This window comes from Mixophyes fleayi, chromosome 5 (assembly GCF_038048845.1).
Source record: "Mixophyes fleayi isolate aMixFle1 chromosome 5, aMixFle1.hap1, whole genome shotgun sequence".
Lineage (NCBI taxonomy): Eukaryota > Metazoa > Chordata > Amphibia > Anura > Limnodynastidae > Mixophyes > Mixophyes fleayi.
Window position 1 is genome coordinate 230623414 of NC_134406.1, and position 17016 is coordinate 230640429.

General features: G+C 37.6%; 1 protein-coding gene across 1 annotated transcript in view; it reads left to right on the plus strand.

The window, feature by feature from the left end:
• SGK3 (serum/glucocorticoid regulated kinase family member 3) overlaps window positions 1–13441 on the plus strand; it is a 56276-nt gene extending 42835 nt beyond the window's left edge. The window contains exons 8-17 of the mRNA XM_075213601.1: window positions 1508–1565; window positions 1761–1844; window positions 2844–2975; window positions 5212–5324; window positions 5423–5459; window positions 6058–6144; window positions 8302–8397; window positions 10087–10242; window positions 11650–11739; window positions 11841–13441. Of these exons, the coding sequence (XP_075069702.1) occupies window positions 1508–1565; window positions 1761–1844; window positions 2844–2975; window positions 5212–5324; window positions 5423–5459; window positions 6058–6144; window positions 8302–8397; window positions 10087–10242; window positions 11650–11739; window positions 11841–12011 (1024 nt within the window). The 3' untranslated portion in view covers window positions 12012–13441. The remainder of the gene's footprint in view (window positions 1–1507; window positions 1566–1760; window positions 1845–2843; window positions 2976–5211; window positions 5325–5422; window positions 5460–6057; window positions 6145–8301; window positions 8398–10086; window positions 10243–11649; window positions 11740–11840) is intronic.
• Window positions 13442–17016: the final 3575 nt, after the last annotated feature.

Below are 17016 nucleotides of genomic sequence, written 5' to 3' on the forward strand. Positions count from 1 at the left end.
AATTGACATCATTGTTATAATGCTGTACATCTACCGAGTGGTTTCTCTGTACATTTCTGCCAGAGATGTTGGATTTTTTATGATGTAATAATAACAATAACTTGTATAGTTCACGGATAAGTAAGAGCCTTTGTTTGTTTAACTGCTAATATTTGACAATAATAATGTTGAGGCGTAGGCAAGTGCGCCTATGTCCCTCTATTGTTTTCAAATTTAAAGTGTATTTTAAGTAATTCAAACAAGGAAGGTAAATCACATACATTAAAACCACAAACCCCAAAAAAAATTAGTTCAGATTTTTCACCTGCACATGAATAGAAGTGTAAAGTATTATGTCATTTCATTCCTTTGTCTTGAGTATGAATAGATATGGTGTGACACAAGAAATCTCACCCATATGTACATATGTACAGTGTGACAACAGCACACACAAGCTGGAACCCAACTGAGATAGAGTAAAGGGGAAGTCACTTATTGCATGCTGCACAAACATAAACCTCGGTGCAACATCTTTCTCTATCGTTCCTAGTAATGTTACATTTTAATAAAAACCAATGTTTAATTGCAAGTAGCTGGTATAAACCATAATTGTAAACATCTGTTTTTATGTCATATTAACTAATAAAGCACAAACTATGCCAAATTTGCAGTCTTTATTCATAGAACACAGATTGTGTTATGGGGCTCACCATATATTGGGTAAAAAATATAAAAAAGTAAATTTGTTAATAGTGTAGTAGAGTCAAGATAAATAAGGGCATAAACACACTGTGTGGATGGACGGGATTTATGGAAAGACCACATAGGCTCAGACGTAGGACAGTAGCAGGAGTAAGTTCCCACGGGCGAGTTATAAATTATAGGTGTTCTTGCTTATTATATTATATCTGAACTTCTTGGTGTGTTTGGGTCTAAGAAAATGGTACCATGCATTATCTGACGTTCCCGAGAGTCCCCTATTTTTTCATCCAAAATCTTTAACTCACAATACAGATATGTCCATTCCCGATAAGCCCAAATTAGCAGGACAATCTGGAATAGGTTCTTAAAACTGTTTTACCTTATTTGGCACATAAAATAAACTCTAGGTGAAATGTATGGACTGAGCAAACATCAGATCATGCAGGCGTCCTGCCAACATAAAACAAATTACGATCAAAGGTAGACGGCAGACGTTGACAAAGAAAGGAGATTGAAATCCGAGCCAGTGAATGGGATTCTGAAAGGTTTCAGCATTCAGTTTACCATTCATGAATCACACACATCTGCATGTGTACACAATGTACCAGCACGACTCAGTTGCATCACAGACATCTGGACTGAGGAGATGTGGTAAATATTTCAGTTTCTGTCAAAATGTTCCACATGCATATTGTGTTTCCGATGTTGTAGCAACTTGAGATGTTTAAACAGAAAGGAGACATTCATTGTAAATTACCTATATTCTACAGGATGGTCACAATGCATTAAAATATTGTCTAATTGTGGATTTTTCTGTGCATTGCAGTGCTAAGCCTTCAGACTTTGAATACCTCAGACTGATTGGTAAAGGAAGCTTTGGGAAGGTGAGGTTTGGTTATTCATAGAAAAGAATCCTTTACGTCGGTGGCGCACTACAAGTCCCAGCACTTGACGGTGGTCATGCTTTGACTTGTAGTCTTCCATTATCTGGAGAGGCACTGGTTGCCTACCTGTGCATTACACTTCTATCCATATAATGAGAGTGGGTGATATTAATGACATCTCTATAATTCTTCTAGGTCGTCCTTACCAGAGGGAAATGTGATGGACGGTATTATGCAGTGAAAGTTTTACAGAAGAAAGTTATTCTCAACAAGAAAGAGGTAGAGATATTTATTGGGTCTGAATAGTTTTGAGGTAATGTGTGAAAAGGTAAACGCTGAGCACCAAATCGCCCGCTCCTGTGCGGGATAACTTTTAGGCTGCTAATGTTTGCACAATTCTGAAACTAGATTTTAATAATTCCAGTCCTATTAAATGATTTGGGGAAACCAAATTTTATAGACCTGCACAGTCCAAACATATCCATACACAAGACTATAAGATATACTTTTCCCAGAGAGAATAAACGGCGCTACTCATTCTATAAGGGGAATTAAAAACAGCGCTCCTAGTAGCTTAAGTAGAAAAGTGTTACATTTATTCACACATGATCATATTAGTAAAGGACTTATTAAAAAAAAAAAATACACATTACATAGGCAAAGACATGAAACCAATTTTCACATATGTATATCCGCATTAAACGTTTCTGAGAATAGACATCCACAGAACTGTAGACTGAAACCCTTCACTGAAAGGAGACGTAGATCAACGGACATTTGTCTCAATATTAGTCATTGGTTTCCCACAGTATGGCTTAATGGTAAAGGTAGAATTCAAAACAGAACTCACAGTTCACTCTGGGCTATTAGGAACGTCTTTTCCAATATAATATCATGAGATGTTCCTAATAAACCCGAGTGAACTACATAGAAACATAGACGGTAGATAAGAACCGCTTGGCCCATTTAGTTTGGCCATGTTTTAACCTATGGTAACCTCAAACCCTATTTAATTGTTATTTCTTTGTAAGAATATCCTTATGTCTATCCCAAGCATGTTTAACTTGCTCTACTGTATTAGTCTCTACCACCTCTGAAGCTATTCCACTTATCTACTACCCTTTCTGTGAAGTGGTTTTTCTCAGGCTATGAGATTTATTCCTCCTGATTAAGCCAATACTGAAACACTTACTTTGAATGTATTTATTGAGTGTGATGAGTTTTCCCAGGTGATTGAGGAGACCGATGAAAAACTCTCTTGCTCCTTTTTTTTCCCAGCAAAAACACATCATGGCTGAGCGCAACGTGCTGCTGAAAAACGTGAAACACCCATTCTTGGTGCATCTTCATTATTCATTCCAGACCTCAGACAAGCTTTTTTTCGTTCTGGATTTCATCAATGGAGGAGAGGTAGGAGAGTGTGCATTACTTTTCTCAAGTATAGGAGGTTGTGCGCCTAAAGGGTACTTTAAGTTCATATTACATTACAAGTTAACCCGTGCATGATACTCATGCATTCTAGTCAAATCAAGCTACTTAAGGTGTTAAAAAGGTTCTTGTCATGCATTTGGGCCTAGCCCAGGCCTCCTCAGGGGAAGAGCGTTACTTCCCGACGTAAGCACCCTTTTTTAACGTGGTTTTGTCCACATGTCACCACCTCATCATTCTTCTCCATCACCTCATCCTTCATCTTTATCGCCACATCTATCCAGATGTCTATCCAGACACAGGGATCTCTCTCAGCGGTCCATGAGTATCACACTCCTCTCGCTCTGTCAGCCCCGGCAACCACCAACCACTCCCCACTGTCACCCCCGGCAACCACCAACCACTCCCAACTGTCACTTCTCCTTCAAGAAATATATACCGGTATATTTTTTTTTAGAATCTTTATAAACACTTTTAACAATTAACAAATTAAATTAACAAATTAAAAACATCTTAGTATACCAAATTTCAGCCCTTTCTGAATTTTTTTTTTCACACACACTATGAATTTAGTAGGTCAGTGTATAACTCCGCCCAGCAGGTGGCGCTGCAGCTTGGTTTTATTTTTTTCACACACACACACAGACAGACTAACACACGCCACTAGACATATATATATATATATATATATATATATATATATATATATATATATATATATATATATATATATATACATATACATGACCAACCGGAAATACAGTGCTTTATGCATATAGTTGTCTTCTGTGTTCATTGTTAAAGCCCTATATGATCTAGTTTATTTTCTTTGTCTTTGAATGTGGCACACAACTCTGCTCTGCGTTGCAATGTGTAGTATCCAATGACCATGAAAATAAACAATTCTGCTTAGTATAATGGCTTTGGAGTTGGAGGGCATGTTCAAAACAATACATGAAGAGCTGTTTGAAGCTACAAAACTCATTTACAGAACAGGAATTGAATGAATATTTGTGTTAGGTATTGCACAATATAGAAAGACGCTTGCTCTCTCATGCAGTGATACATATGTACGACTGTGACAGACACAGAAATCTCAATGTGTTGTGGAAGATGCTGTCTTCCCTACAGATGTCTACACTGAAATGCAAATTTTACATTCAACACCTGCTGCATGTTGTAGGGACCAGGACAATGAAACATCACAATAGACAAAGGAAGCGTGAGCTGCTGTACAATGCCCGTTCTCTCACATGTTTTCTCATACTTATTTATGGAACAGGGTGTAATTGGCTACAAATAAGATTCACTTCCTCAGACTTGGTCGTGTGAATCCCCTACCAGACAGGGAACTAACACACACAGGATTTTCAGAGATTTTTTTTTTAATCTACTGTGACTGATGCTGTGCTGCGGTTTTTATGTCTCTTGATGTGTTCTTGATTTTACCCCTGGTGTGTATCTGTGGATGCATCTAGTATATTAACTCAGAGTGCAGTTAGTAAGTTGTAGTAGTGAGGCTCAGATTGTAGCATTAGCCAGACCTATGATGTGGATGGTAAGACAGGTAGAAGGTTGTTTTTAGCTGCAGTCAACGTTGGGAAGCAGTGAAAGTTAACCATTCAGGGGCTCCTAAAAGGAGTCGTTCTATACTTTAAATAGAATGCCTTTTTTTTATTTTTTTTTATTTCTTGTAACCAAGGAACGCCATAATTTTGCTTACACTCAGCCAGTATCCCACAAGCCGTAGGTGCTTTGACGCTTTATTTACGGTAATGCAGAAAAATCAGACTTTTGATTTAACATTGTGAGGTGTTAGTGACCCAAGTTGCTGACAACAGTGCCACTTGTATTGAAAATATGTAAATCCTCCTTGTATGAAAAGCGGACATACTTGCTGCATCTTGGTTGCATAGTGTAGAAGAGAAAACAATAAGCATTACTCATAATGTAATATCTGTATTTCTGTATGGTGACCATTATTATTATTAGTGCAATGTTTCTCCCATGAGCCCTATCTGCCTTGCCGGGGGCCATTGTATTCTCGTCGGCCAGTGAGCACATATATAGTACAATGCCTCCCTCAGCTGAGCAGACTTTGTATAAAAATAGATTGTATGTAACAAAATACACAAATACTAATGTCGGAACACTGCAGACAGAATTTTTAGGGACTGTATTCTTTTGACGTGGTTGACATTGTATTCTTCACTTACAGCTTTTTTTTCATCTGCAAAGAGAGCGATATTTTGCAGAGCCCAGAGCACTCTTTTATGCTGCAGAAATCGCCAGTGCCTTGGGTTACTTGCACTCCATTCAAATTATATATAGGTAGGTCATTCCTATGTCTTATTATTGTACAGTTCTTGGATTTAGGATGTTTTAACATAGTCTGTGAATTCTAATCAGATTTTACATTTTATTGGCAGAGACCTAAAGCCAGAAAATATTCTCTTAGACTCTGAGGTAATTATTTTTTTCCTAAATATTCTTTTTATAATAGCGAATGGGTTATGTAACTTAAATTATGATGTACGGGCGATTATGGTGAATAAAAACATATGGAAGACAAACTTGCTCTTCCTGTAACATTTATTCAGAGGATTAACATTCACAGCACTTATATTACTCAAAAAGAGTGCCTAAATACTGACTGCTAAATAATTATAACAACAATAATACATAATACTGATTACTAAATAAAAACATTTTAAGAGCTATTATTCCATAAAATAGTGCAAGTAGAACACGTGAGCTGTAGACCATTACAACCTTTCTTATATTCCATTGCAAGCAGGGCCCTCTTATCTCTCTGTCTGTCTGTATTACCCAGCATTGTTTTATTACGGTTTGTTCCCAATTGTAAGGCGCTAGGGAATTGGCTTTCATTAGACTGGCCGCATTCAGCTGTTGAAAGCTGATATCCAGTTGACTGTTGTCTGTCATGTTATTAATGTAGCACCTCATGTTGAAAAGTTTAATATTTTGTATAATTATTCAATCTATGTAACTTTTCTTTAATGTGATATCTCAACCCTTAAACGTCCAACTTTTTTCGGTTTAGGGTCACATTGTTTTAACAGATTTTGGACTTTGCAAAGAAGGGATTTCGAATTCTGACAAGACGCTCACATTTTGTGGGACACCAGAGGTAAGCGATTGGTCTCCTAGAGTCGAGAATTGATTTTCATTTTTTATTTTTTTATTTTTTTTTTAAATAAAGTGATTTACCAAATGTAGCCTTACAAATTTGAATGCAATTGCTGCTATTCCGCCAATGCTGTATTTATACACAAATATTCTTCTGTATTCAAGGGAAAGTGTCAATAATAGGTAAAGTGATATGTGAGCCAGCTCTCGACTGTATAAATATCTATCATTTAATAGAACACAACTTGTAGTTGATACTTTGCTTGGTTCTCACATCCTGATTTAAAGAATTCAGTCATATCTTTTCTGCTAGCTGCCAGGGGAAACTGTGCACACTCTCTGCATGTGTTTTATATTTCAACAACAGAATTGTGCTTTGGATTTTATTACAAATTGTTTAATAAAGACCGGACGAGAAAACACAGTCAAAATGAATACACTACCGAGGTCCCTATACATGTTCCAAAAATTGCAGATTGACATACCGACTAAAGACCTCAAAGAGCCCCAGCCTAAAATGACAATCTTTCTCTGGGCGGGTGAATGACGCTTGTGAGAATTTGTGCCCTCAACAAAACTGTAAAGGAGTTGGGATCTTGGGTTCTCTAACTTGGAGCTCTATTTCATAGCTACCTCTTTGGCACACACCTCATGGTACCAGAGTTTGGGTGTCCATAGAATCCATACTCACAAATTCAGTTTCAATTGCCTCCGCCATGTACATCCCTTCTCAGATCTTCTGACCTCAAAAAGCATCCAAATTTTTACATTTTCCTTAGAAATATGGGATTGTAATGTCTGCTATGCCTATCTATAATAACCAAGCCTTTCCTCCATGACTCGACCCTCATTGCTTCTCTGCCTGGAAGGATTGGGGAACATTGTTCCTAACACACATTTAACCCCTCTAGAGCTTCCCCTCATTTTCAGAAGACAGATATCACATTCTGGTCTCTTTCAATATCTTCAGCTTCAACATCTCTATCACCGGTACTACAAAGTCTTCTTGAGTTCCCAATAACCCACACTAGAATTCCTATCTTTGCACTACACATATGTTGGAGATCTATTATTCACTATAACAGCCTTCTGCTATCTTTTGGAATGCAGGAATTTGCTTGAGCTGGCTTTGGAGTGGGACATGGGTGAGATCCTGGACCTGGTGGAATGGGGATGGATAAGGGCTAATGTTTGTCTTTGCTTTATTCCTCACATCCAGTGTCTTTTCCCAGTCCTGGCCTCCACTGTCAAACTATTTGTAGACTACTTACCCAAGATGCAACCAAATCTTTTATACATTCTCTCATCATCTTTCACCTTGAATATTGCAACCTCCTCCTATCTGGCTTTCCTCCCCCTCCATCCCTGCTTCAATACATCCTAAATGCTTCTGCATCCTACTCTCTCACCACTCCACATTAAACATATCAACCTGCAAATCCCTTAACTGGCTCCCCATAACCTCCAGAGACAATTCAATTTACACCATTCCTTCATACATCTCAGATTTCATATTAAAATATTGTCTCACACCCTGTTAGATCAAATTCTGACCTGTTCAAACCAGAAGGGTCAATTAAAAAGAAAAATCCCTGTGTAAATGTAGGTAGAATAAGTTCAGCCGTACAGTATTTAATAGGGGTATTTCATATAAATTATAATTGCACTGTTTATGATACAAACAAGTTGAATGTATAGATGTTATACTTTTCACACCACTGTTTCCTGAACCAGTGTGATCGTAATCTTACATCACTAATCTGTGCTGTCGGGGGCTTAGCTCATTCCACTATCCAATTTCCTGCTTGCCTGCATCCCACTCCTTATATATCATATAGAACAATTACACAGGTGAACAAGTCACTGATTCCCACAAGGTCCGCACACTCATTACCTGCAGCTATAAACCTTCCAAGGATCTGATTTGCTATAGGCTGTTTTATCCCCACCCACTTTGAAACATGGTACAGAGGATAAAGATAAATGGGAAAGAATACTCATATTCAAAACAGCATTTTTTAAAATTCATCTCAATAAATGACCAGCTGATGACTACTACGTTTAGTTGTAGTGCATACATTGTTACTGTTCTGTTTTACAAAAAATTATTCATTTTTTATCTTGATGTCCGTTGTATGTAATTTGCTCCTTTTTTCAGTATTTAGCACCAGAAGTTATAAAGAAACAGCCATATGACAATACAGTAGATTGGTGGTGTCTTGGTTCTGTCCTGTATGAAATGCTGCATGGTCTGGTAAGATTTATTTTTGTTATATTTGCATTATGTTGCTATATATTGGCTGTAAATATGTTGTACTATATTTTAGCAGCTTCCACCCGGAATTGCTTTTGATAAAGCCAATAAAATATCATAAAATTTTTGGGGACAGGCTATGTTTATTAAATAGCTGTGAAATAGAAGTACTTTTTGAACCTAGTATATTTTCTTGTGATTATGTGTTATGAGTCTGGTTATCTGAACATGAATATTCTGTATTATCTCAAAGTATTGACTCCAGGGGCATCTAAGTAAATGGTATCTTCAACAAGTCTGTTCTCCTGAATATTAAAGGATAATTTGCATATTGACCCTAAGGCGACTAGCTCAAAACGCCTCTCTCAAGCTGCTCATGGAAAGGGCGATCCGACTGCGCAGCCCGACCAGAGACTGCTGGATATCTGCCAGGTTTCAATAGATTCGTCCATACTCCTGTATGGCTAAGTATGAAAGATTCATCTATTTGGCTTACAGGCCATGCAGTCAGATTACAGAAGGCACAGTTACCATGGTTGGACGAGGACTGCGTATGCAGTCACCTTTTGATAGGATTTGCCAGTTCTCCCAGCTGGCTACAAATTGGCGATCAACATGTCCATTGCGTATAAAGTACCTTATTGGCTAGATAGATACACACACATAAACTTGTCTCTAATGTAAAAACAACAGTGAGTGAGCTATTTACATAGACCTAAGTGCATTTTGATCTCCAGAAAAATGGCTGCTGCCTTATATGACTCAGTCATGAATACAGACACACTTTAAGTTAAAAGTGAATTCACCTTAAGATGTTCAGGGGAAAGGTCTATTTAGAACTTTCTCCTCAGCAGAGTGGCAATATGGAAGCAACAAACAGAACTCCAGGTTTGATCAAACGGCATTCTCATGAAACAGATGGGTTTGGTCATACTCTAAACATTTTAGTACTTTAATGATAGAGCCAGATTTCATGGTGCAATGGGGATGGGAATCCTATGATCAATGTGAACTGCCCTCAGTCATTCATTCACATTTTTCCACACCACCACTTCTAAATTTCCACGTTGGCCAGTATGTATGTGTATATATATATATATGTGTATGTATGTATGTATGTATGTATGTATATATATGTGTGTGTGTGTGTATGTTAACCCGTGCATGATACTCATGCATTCTAGTCAAATCAAGCTACTTAAGGTGTTAAAAAGGTTCTTGTCATGCATTTGGGCCTAGCCCAGGCCTCCTCAGGGGAAGAGCGTTACTTCCCGAAGCAAGCGCCCTTTTTTAACGTGGTTTTGTCCACATGTCACCACCTCATCATTTTTCTCCATCACCTCATCCTTAATCTTCATCGCCACATCCTTCATCAAGCTACTTAAGGTGTTAAGAACTCCCCACTGTCACCCCCGGCAACCACCAACCACTCCCAACTGTCACTTTTCCTTCAAGAAATGTTATAGGTCAGTGTATAACTCTTCCCAGCAGGTGGCGCTGCAGCTTGGGGGGTTTTTTTTTCACACACGCCACTAGGCATTTATATAGTAGATGTGTGTGTGCCTTTTAGGTCTATGAAGATGGCAAATGTAATCAGTATGGTTCCATATTATTTTTGCTTAAGCTCTCCACCTTTTATATGATGCTGAATATATTTGAGAGCATTGATTGCTAATTTCTTTGTTGCAGCCCCCCTTTTACAACCGTGATACTACAATCATGTATGAAAACATTCTCCACAATTCGCTGGTTATAAGGACTGATATAAGTGTGACCGCATCATCTATCTTGGAGGAGCTGCTTGAAAAATATCCAAAACACAGGCTTGGGTCAAGTAATGATTTTGTATGTGACTCTCATATAATATTTTTAAACCTGTATTAGTTTGATTTTAATAATTCCTATATAATGTTTGGTTATTCCTTTTTATTTCCCTACCAATTTCATACCCGGATAGATAATGGGAACCTAGCAGAAATTGTAGAAAATCTATTGTAATTTGTAAAATTTAGGCTGTCCTCTAACAGGCATAATATTTCAATACACCAGTTGGTCATAATTTCTCGCAACCTGTTCATTCTAACACATTAGCATCCTTTAATGGAAGTTGGTTGGGGTCCAAAGACTACATTCTGCGGTGGCTAATGTACTTGTAAAAACTGGTGTTTGTTAATGCACCATTTGTGCATTATATGGATTAAAAGCTACGCGTACAGTGTGTGCTTAATTGAGACTAGTAATATAGGGTACATTTTTTTTCTCCATTCCATTTTTGCGTCATTATAGTTGATTGTCAAATTTTTGCCACCATAGAGTGACAAAAAAATGCATTGAGTTTTGTTTGACATAATTTGTTTTTGTGTGTTTTGGTTCTGAGTTTGTTTTTTCGTTTGGAGTGGGATTGTGTTTTCTGTATATATATATTACGCAGAACATTCAAAATTAATTTAGTGTTACCACAGCAGAGCACATTAATCAAGATCTCTCAAGCGCGTGGGGGGGGGCCCACAAATGATAGGAAGTCTCTAGAAATAATGCAGAGAAAGGAAACACACTTGCTTTAGTAATGAAAGCATGTGCTGTTAGACACACAAAAGATAGTTAGTGGCAGTAAGTGAATGAGGGGGATAATACAACCTTGACGTGTGATATATATTCTATTTGTGTGAAACTGTTAATAAAAGTGTTATTGCTATCAGAATGCATAAATACTGAGAATTTTACAGGCCTACATAATAGAAGAATAGTCAAGTTTGTATAGTATCTTAAATTGACAAAAATATTAATTGTGATAGATAATAAATAAAAATAGCTTTCAATATATTCTAATAAACTGTGGGTTTGAATAGACTATGGAAGCCCAATATATACATGGTAGGCTTCCAGCGGCAAAATGCTTTCTCAAGTAAATGTAACACTTTCGTGTTTTCATCAGTGTCCAACTTCCTAATAGTGTATAGAATTCCCCCAAATTTGACTAGCAAAGTGAAAAGTGTTTCTACCAATCAATACTTACCTTTCATCTGTGTAATGAAAGCTAGACAATGTTTTGGTGCATATTTGCACAGTAAAACAATATATTTTGAATATATATTTCCTGGTACAACTTGCATTCCAGCTGTCATTGAAATATTACTTGTAACTTCCTTGTCTTTTGTCCTGTTCTTTAGTTAGTAGCAGCGCTAAGTATGTGTTTTGATTTCCCCTCCTCTTGTTGTTATAAAACATCTTTCTTTTTCTGTTGCTTTGCAGCAAGATATTAAAAAGCATCCATTCTTTTCGTGTATAAACTGGACAGATCTTGTTGAAAAGAAAATCCCAACACCGTATGACCCTCATGTGGTAAGCTCAAGTGTTTTATATTGCTAAAAATTGCAATAAAGAGGTTTTTATTAATCCAGTTTCTAATAATGACTCTTATTGCCTTTATTTTTCATGATTAGGATGGCCCGGATGATATTTCAAACTTTGACACAGAGTTTACGGATGCTATGGTTCCAGATTCCGTGTGCATATCTTCTGACTATTCTATCGTTAATGCCAGCGTGGAAGAAGCTGATGATGCCTTTATTGGCTTCTCCTATGCTCCACCATCCGATGACTTTTCCTTTTAGAACTTGGACTTGTAATACACTCCGTCTAGGCATATATGGATTGTTACATGGTATCTAGTACATCTGTCACCTACCCGCAGTGGAGTCTGCCATGTTTTGTGATGAGCCAATATTCATGACACTCCAGCCTATTACTTTATTAGGAGCAACTATAACTTGAGTGACATCACTAGTTCCTAGTGAGTTGATTGGCTGCCATTTCATGAATATTGGTTTAGCCCTTAAAATGCCTACCTCCACTGTGTATGTTAACAATAGGATTTCACTGGACAGTTGCTTTGTGGCAATGGAAGAGCTGCCAACATTACACAGTAGCCCACCATGTTAATGTATGTTGACTCAATGTAATCATTGCTTTTGTATGAAACGCTCCATCCTACTGATGTTGAAATTTGGGCCTTTTAGATTGTTACACATGAAAACCATTGTTATAGGTTGACTGTGAAAGTTGCATTCCCTTCCATTTCTTTTGTCTAAAACATGGTACAGGGTGTTTTGCTAGAATCGAGCTGCAAATTTTTCTTTTTTCTGGTGATCACCCTTGTACCTTCTACATTCCACTAATTTACTGAGATGTTCCTGATTCTTTTAATAGAATTAATTTGGCTGCCGTGCAAGCCTCACACTCACTGGCCGATGAGAATTCGTGCTGTCATTGGGGCACAATATTGGTCAATTATGGCACCTATGTTTTGGATAATTATTTTTAATCTTCCTGCATTTGAAAACTAATGGTGTGTGTGTTTGTGACATAACAAAATATGTGTCTCTTCCTTGGCCTCTGGTTAATGACAAATGTTTCACAGGGGTAAAAACTAGGAGTGAAAATAAACCAAATACTTCTGGCCAGCATCTATAAAATATAAAACCTGCAAGACATCACTCCTTTTTGAAATGTTCTAAAGAATGACTACACAGGAAACACACCTAGATATGAAGACGGCATCATGTAATTAAATTAGCTTTGTGTTATATGTTGCTGTTCTTAAATCTTTTCTCATCATTTGACATCATACTCTTTTTAAGGTCTTTTAAGCTATTCCACATTTAATGCAACTTTCAGGACAGCCCTATACTTAAATAAAAAGCATATATTGGATTGTGAGCCATTTTAATTGGCAATGAACAATGATTAACGTATGTGCTCCAAAATGACACCCGTTCACTGTAGCCAAAATGATGATTTGTGTTATCCTTGATGTCTCAAGTTTAGCTTTGTCTTATTAACTGTACAGGTCTGCGTCCCGAGTACTATATAAAACTGGAAACTAAGCTAGAATAGTCTGCTGCCTTTAAAGCAAGCAATTGTGTGCTTTATATTTACTATGCAAAATCTATTTTGTAACAGAGAGATAAATCATATTGTTTTTCTTTATAAAATGTAATTTTATAATACAAACTCCACTAGTAAATAACAAAGTTAAACTATATTTTTTTTGCTATTGTTTCTTATTTATGTAGACAGATTTTCTATATATCATTATTTTAATCACACCTGCCAAATCTCATGGTCCCACTATGAGTTTCACGCTTTGGAATCACATCTCACTCTGTCACGGCGATCATCCTATTGGCTGAGCCAAGTCTCCTGTGATGTCATGACCACCTACGTCCAAATGCTCTGCTATAAATAAGCAAATGCAGGAACAGAGAGAGGGAGGGAGGACAGTCAAAGGCAGTACCCTCTGATTCCAATAACCAAATATGGTGCATAATTTGTGGGTTATAGAGAGAAGAGCAAGAATATTGCATAATCTCATTTAAATTCAAAAACTATATGGGAGAACATGAAAATAAAATGGCATTTTGGCTGTGTAGGCATATTGGCTATGTGTCTGCATTGTGACTATACGCATGTATAATGGCTTTATGTAGTTATATTGGCTGAATGCCGATATATTGGTTATATGGAATATGGGAAGGTATGTGTAGGCATAGTATTTGTTTTGTCATACTGTGCTCATTTAAATATTTTTACATTTTCGTCACTTATCATTTTTTTTTTACCTTCATGCGCATGCTAGAGGATGTGCAAACATGAGACAGAGGGTAGAGCGGGCCCTTAATTAGGTTTTTACACAATTGCTTGTGTGCTTTAAAGATCAGTAAACCTAGTCACAGATCTATATTATGAGAAGGCATTTTATAACATTCACAGATATAAATGTAAAGCTTGCCATGCAATGATAAAATAATTGCCCTTAAGGTGTTAACAAGGTGGTACACTATACCCATTAGGATTTACTAGTGTCGTCTTACTCTCTTAGAGGCTGCTTAGCTAATAGTACTAGTATGTAGGATGGGAGTGTCCAGTTTCTGGAGGAAGGTGAGGAATCTTCTATACATTTATTTGACCCCTCCTAGAACGGCACTTTTGACCAAGCAGATTGTGAAACTTCTTTCTATTTCAATTAAGCTTTCACTTGATTGGATAAGAGGGAAAACAAAACTTACAGAAAACTGTTTATCCTGGTCTCAGAGTTCATATACCTTTCCTCCTACCCATGTTTCCCTATGACGTTTACTTAGAAAACTTGGTAAGCAAAAATAAAATACATAGTTAAACTGCTTATATTTCTTGGCATTGCTTGAAGATGAATAATTTAAAAAAAAAAAAAAAGGAATTTGGTCTTATTTTAAAATCTTATAACATAGATTCTCTTTTGAAAATAAGACCAATGTGCAGTGACCAGCTGTTTCCAGATTGTGGAGACAGTCCATGTTTGAAAGAACTGTCCCTGCCAATATAATATGAGTGGTTTAACCAAATGAGACCTAGGGGTGCTTTTATCAAGCTGCGGGTTTGAAAAGTGGAGATGTTTCCTATAGCAGCCAATCAGATTCTAGCTATTATTTTGTATAATATACTAAATAAATAACTAGAATCTGATTGCTATAGGCAACATCTCCACTTTTCAAACCAGCCAGAAACCCTCAGCATGATAGATTTTACCCCCTAGTCTCCCTTGCCTAGACCACAGCTGGTAGAATAGGGCCTGTCTGCTGGGGCTAATGGTACCGCTTATGGTGAATGCAACATAGCCAACACTTGACATAGGGCCCACTGAACACGAAGATGTTCTAAGAATGCCTCTAGGCGTCAAAGTGCATTAATGGTGAATGGATGTGGGTGCAGCATGTCCCATTATCTTTCACTTTCTTCATAGGTTTCAATTAATAAATGGATGTATATAAATAGGTGATGATGATGATGAATTAATCCAATATCTTTCCCCAGACCCTACACTGGGATGAAGATCCTCAATAAAATAGCTAATGCAGGGCCAAAGAGTCAAAAAAAAAGAGTGGGGCTACCTTGCACCAGTGTGTTTTAACCCCTTGGTGGTTTTTATGTTTTAGTGCTACAGTCCTGTTGAAAGCCTATGGAGGGGAACATATAAAAACTGCAAAGGGGGTGGGTGAACAGGTTGCCACACACAGGAAGGATGAATTGAACTAGAGATATTAGGGTGGATGAGTTTTTCCCTTAAAGTCTTGTGCGAAATGGATCCCAGATGAGCTTGATCATTTATTGGCCTGAACACCACCTCACAGAAACATCTGTAATATATGTTTAGGTTGTGATGCTTACAGGCACCTGAATATCAATAACCTTTTATCAAATATAATTGCATCATAAGAAGTGTTTTGACATGTTCCCCACTGTCCTGTTTTTGGCAGAACACTACTGACTTTAACAAGTATGCGCAAAAAAATAAAATGTGCTGGCCTGTGGACCAACGGCATGACCAAGACAGACCAGGGCCATGGCTGAATGGAGGTTATGTTGGAGGGTCTGCTTGTCTGTCCTATATAAAATGAACAATCTTTTTTAACCCTCTGTATTCCTATTAAGCATGTCAGAAGGTGTTTTTTCTTTACATGTGAAATGGTGCACTACCGCCCTAGAAGTTACTGCATAGGTAGCCCCACCTTCATTTCTGCTCTGAGCTGTGTTTTGTCTAAAACATGCCCCATTATTGCAAGTCTACTTACATCATATCCTCACCCCAGTAGCGGATCACGTGCAAGAGGCTGTGTGCTATGCTTGTGAAGCTGCAGGTATTGGACTAGCACCGCTTCACGCAATGATCATTCGAACGAGTTCTTAATGTGCTCCACAGGAGTGACAGGGACGTCCCAGATCCTTCAATTAAAATGCTGAACATAGAAGAATCCTGTGGCACAGTTGGAACCCCAAGAAAATAAAAAATAAAAAATAAATTTTTATATATATTATAGTAGTATTTTCAGGATTACTGCCGAATACAAATGTGATAGTAACTATGCGTACCAGATATGTGAATCAATAAAGCATATCTATGATATGGTCCCATATTTCTAACTTTGGTCCAGATTTACTAAGCTGCAGGTTTGAAAAAGTGGGGATGTTGCCTTTAGCAACCAATCAGATAAAACTCAGGGAGGCAACCAAGAGCCCTACGGCAACATTAAATGAGCTGAAGGAATTTCTGGCAGGAACTGGTCGCTTCCTGCATGTGCCAACAATCTCCTATACTCTACGCAGAGAATGCAGTAACTACGGGGGGCGCACTCACCTTCAGGCCCCATAACAACTGTGAATCCTGCAGCTACAGTAGATCTGCCACTGTTCATGTCTATGAATTAAATGGGAGTGAAGCAGTGAGGGGTAATATAGACAGGGGTGAGATCCAGGCTGTTAAACTGTTGTAACTCTAAGAATAATACCATGGAAGGAGAGTAATTAAAACAAAATGATAAACATTAAGGGCTTTGATATAGATTTGAGGATAAGTGGCAAGGGTCTAAGGCAAATAAACAATGGAAATAATAAAATAAGCCTCATGTGAGAAAAGGGCATTAGATTTACTAAAAATTGTGTTTGGTGGTAGTTGTAAACTGCTGCACATTGCCGGTAGTTTAGTGCCTGAAATTGCAGCATTTACTTTAGTGTGGTTTGAGACTGGGATGATAAATGCCTGGGATACGTGGCTGATTGAAGACGGTTAAACTGCCGGCGGTT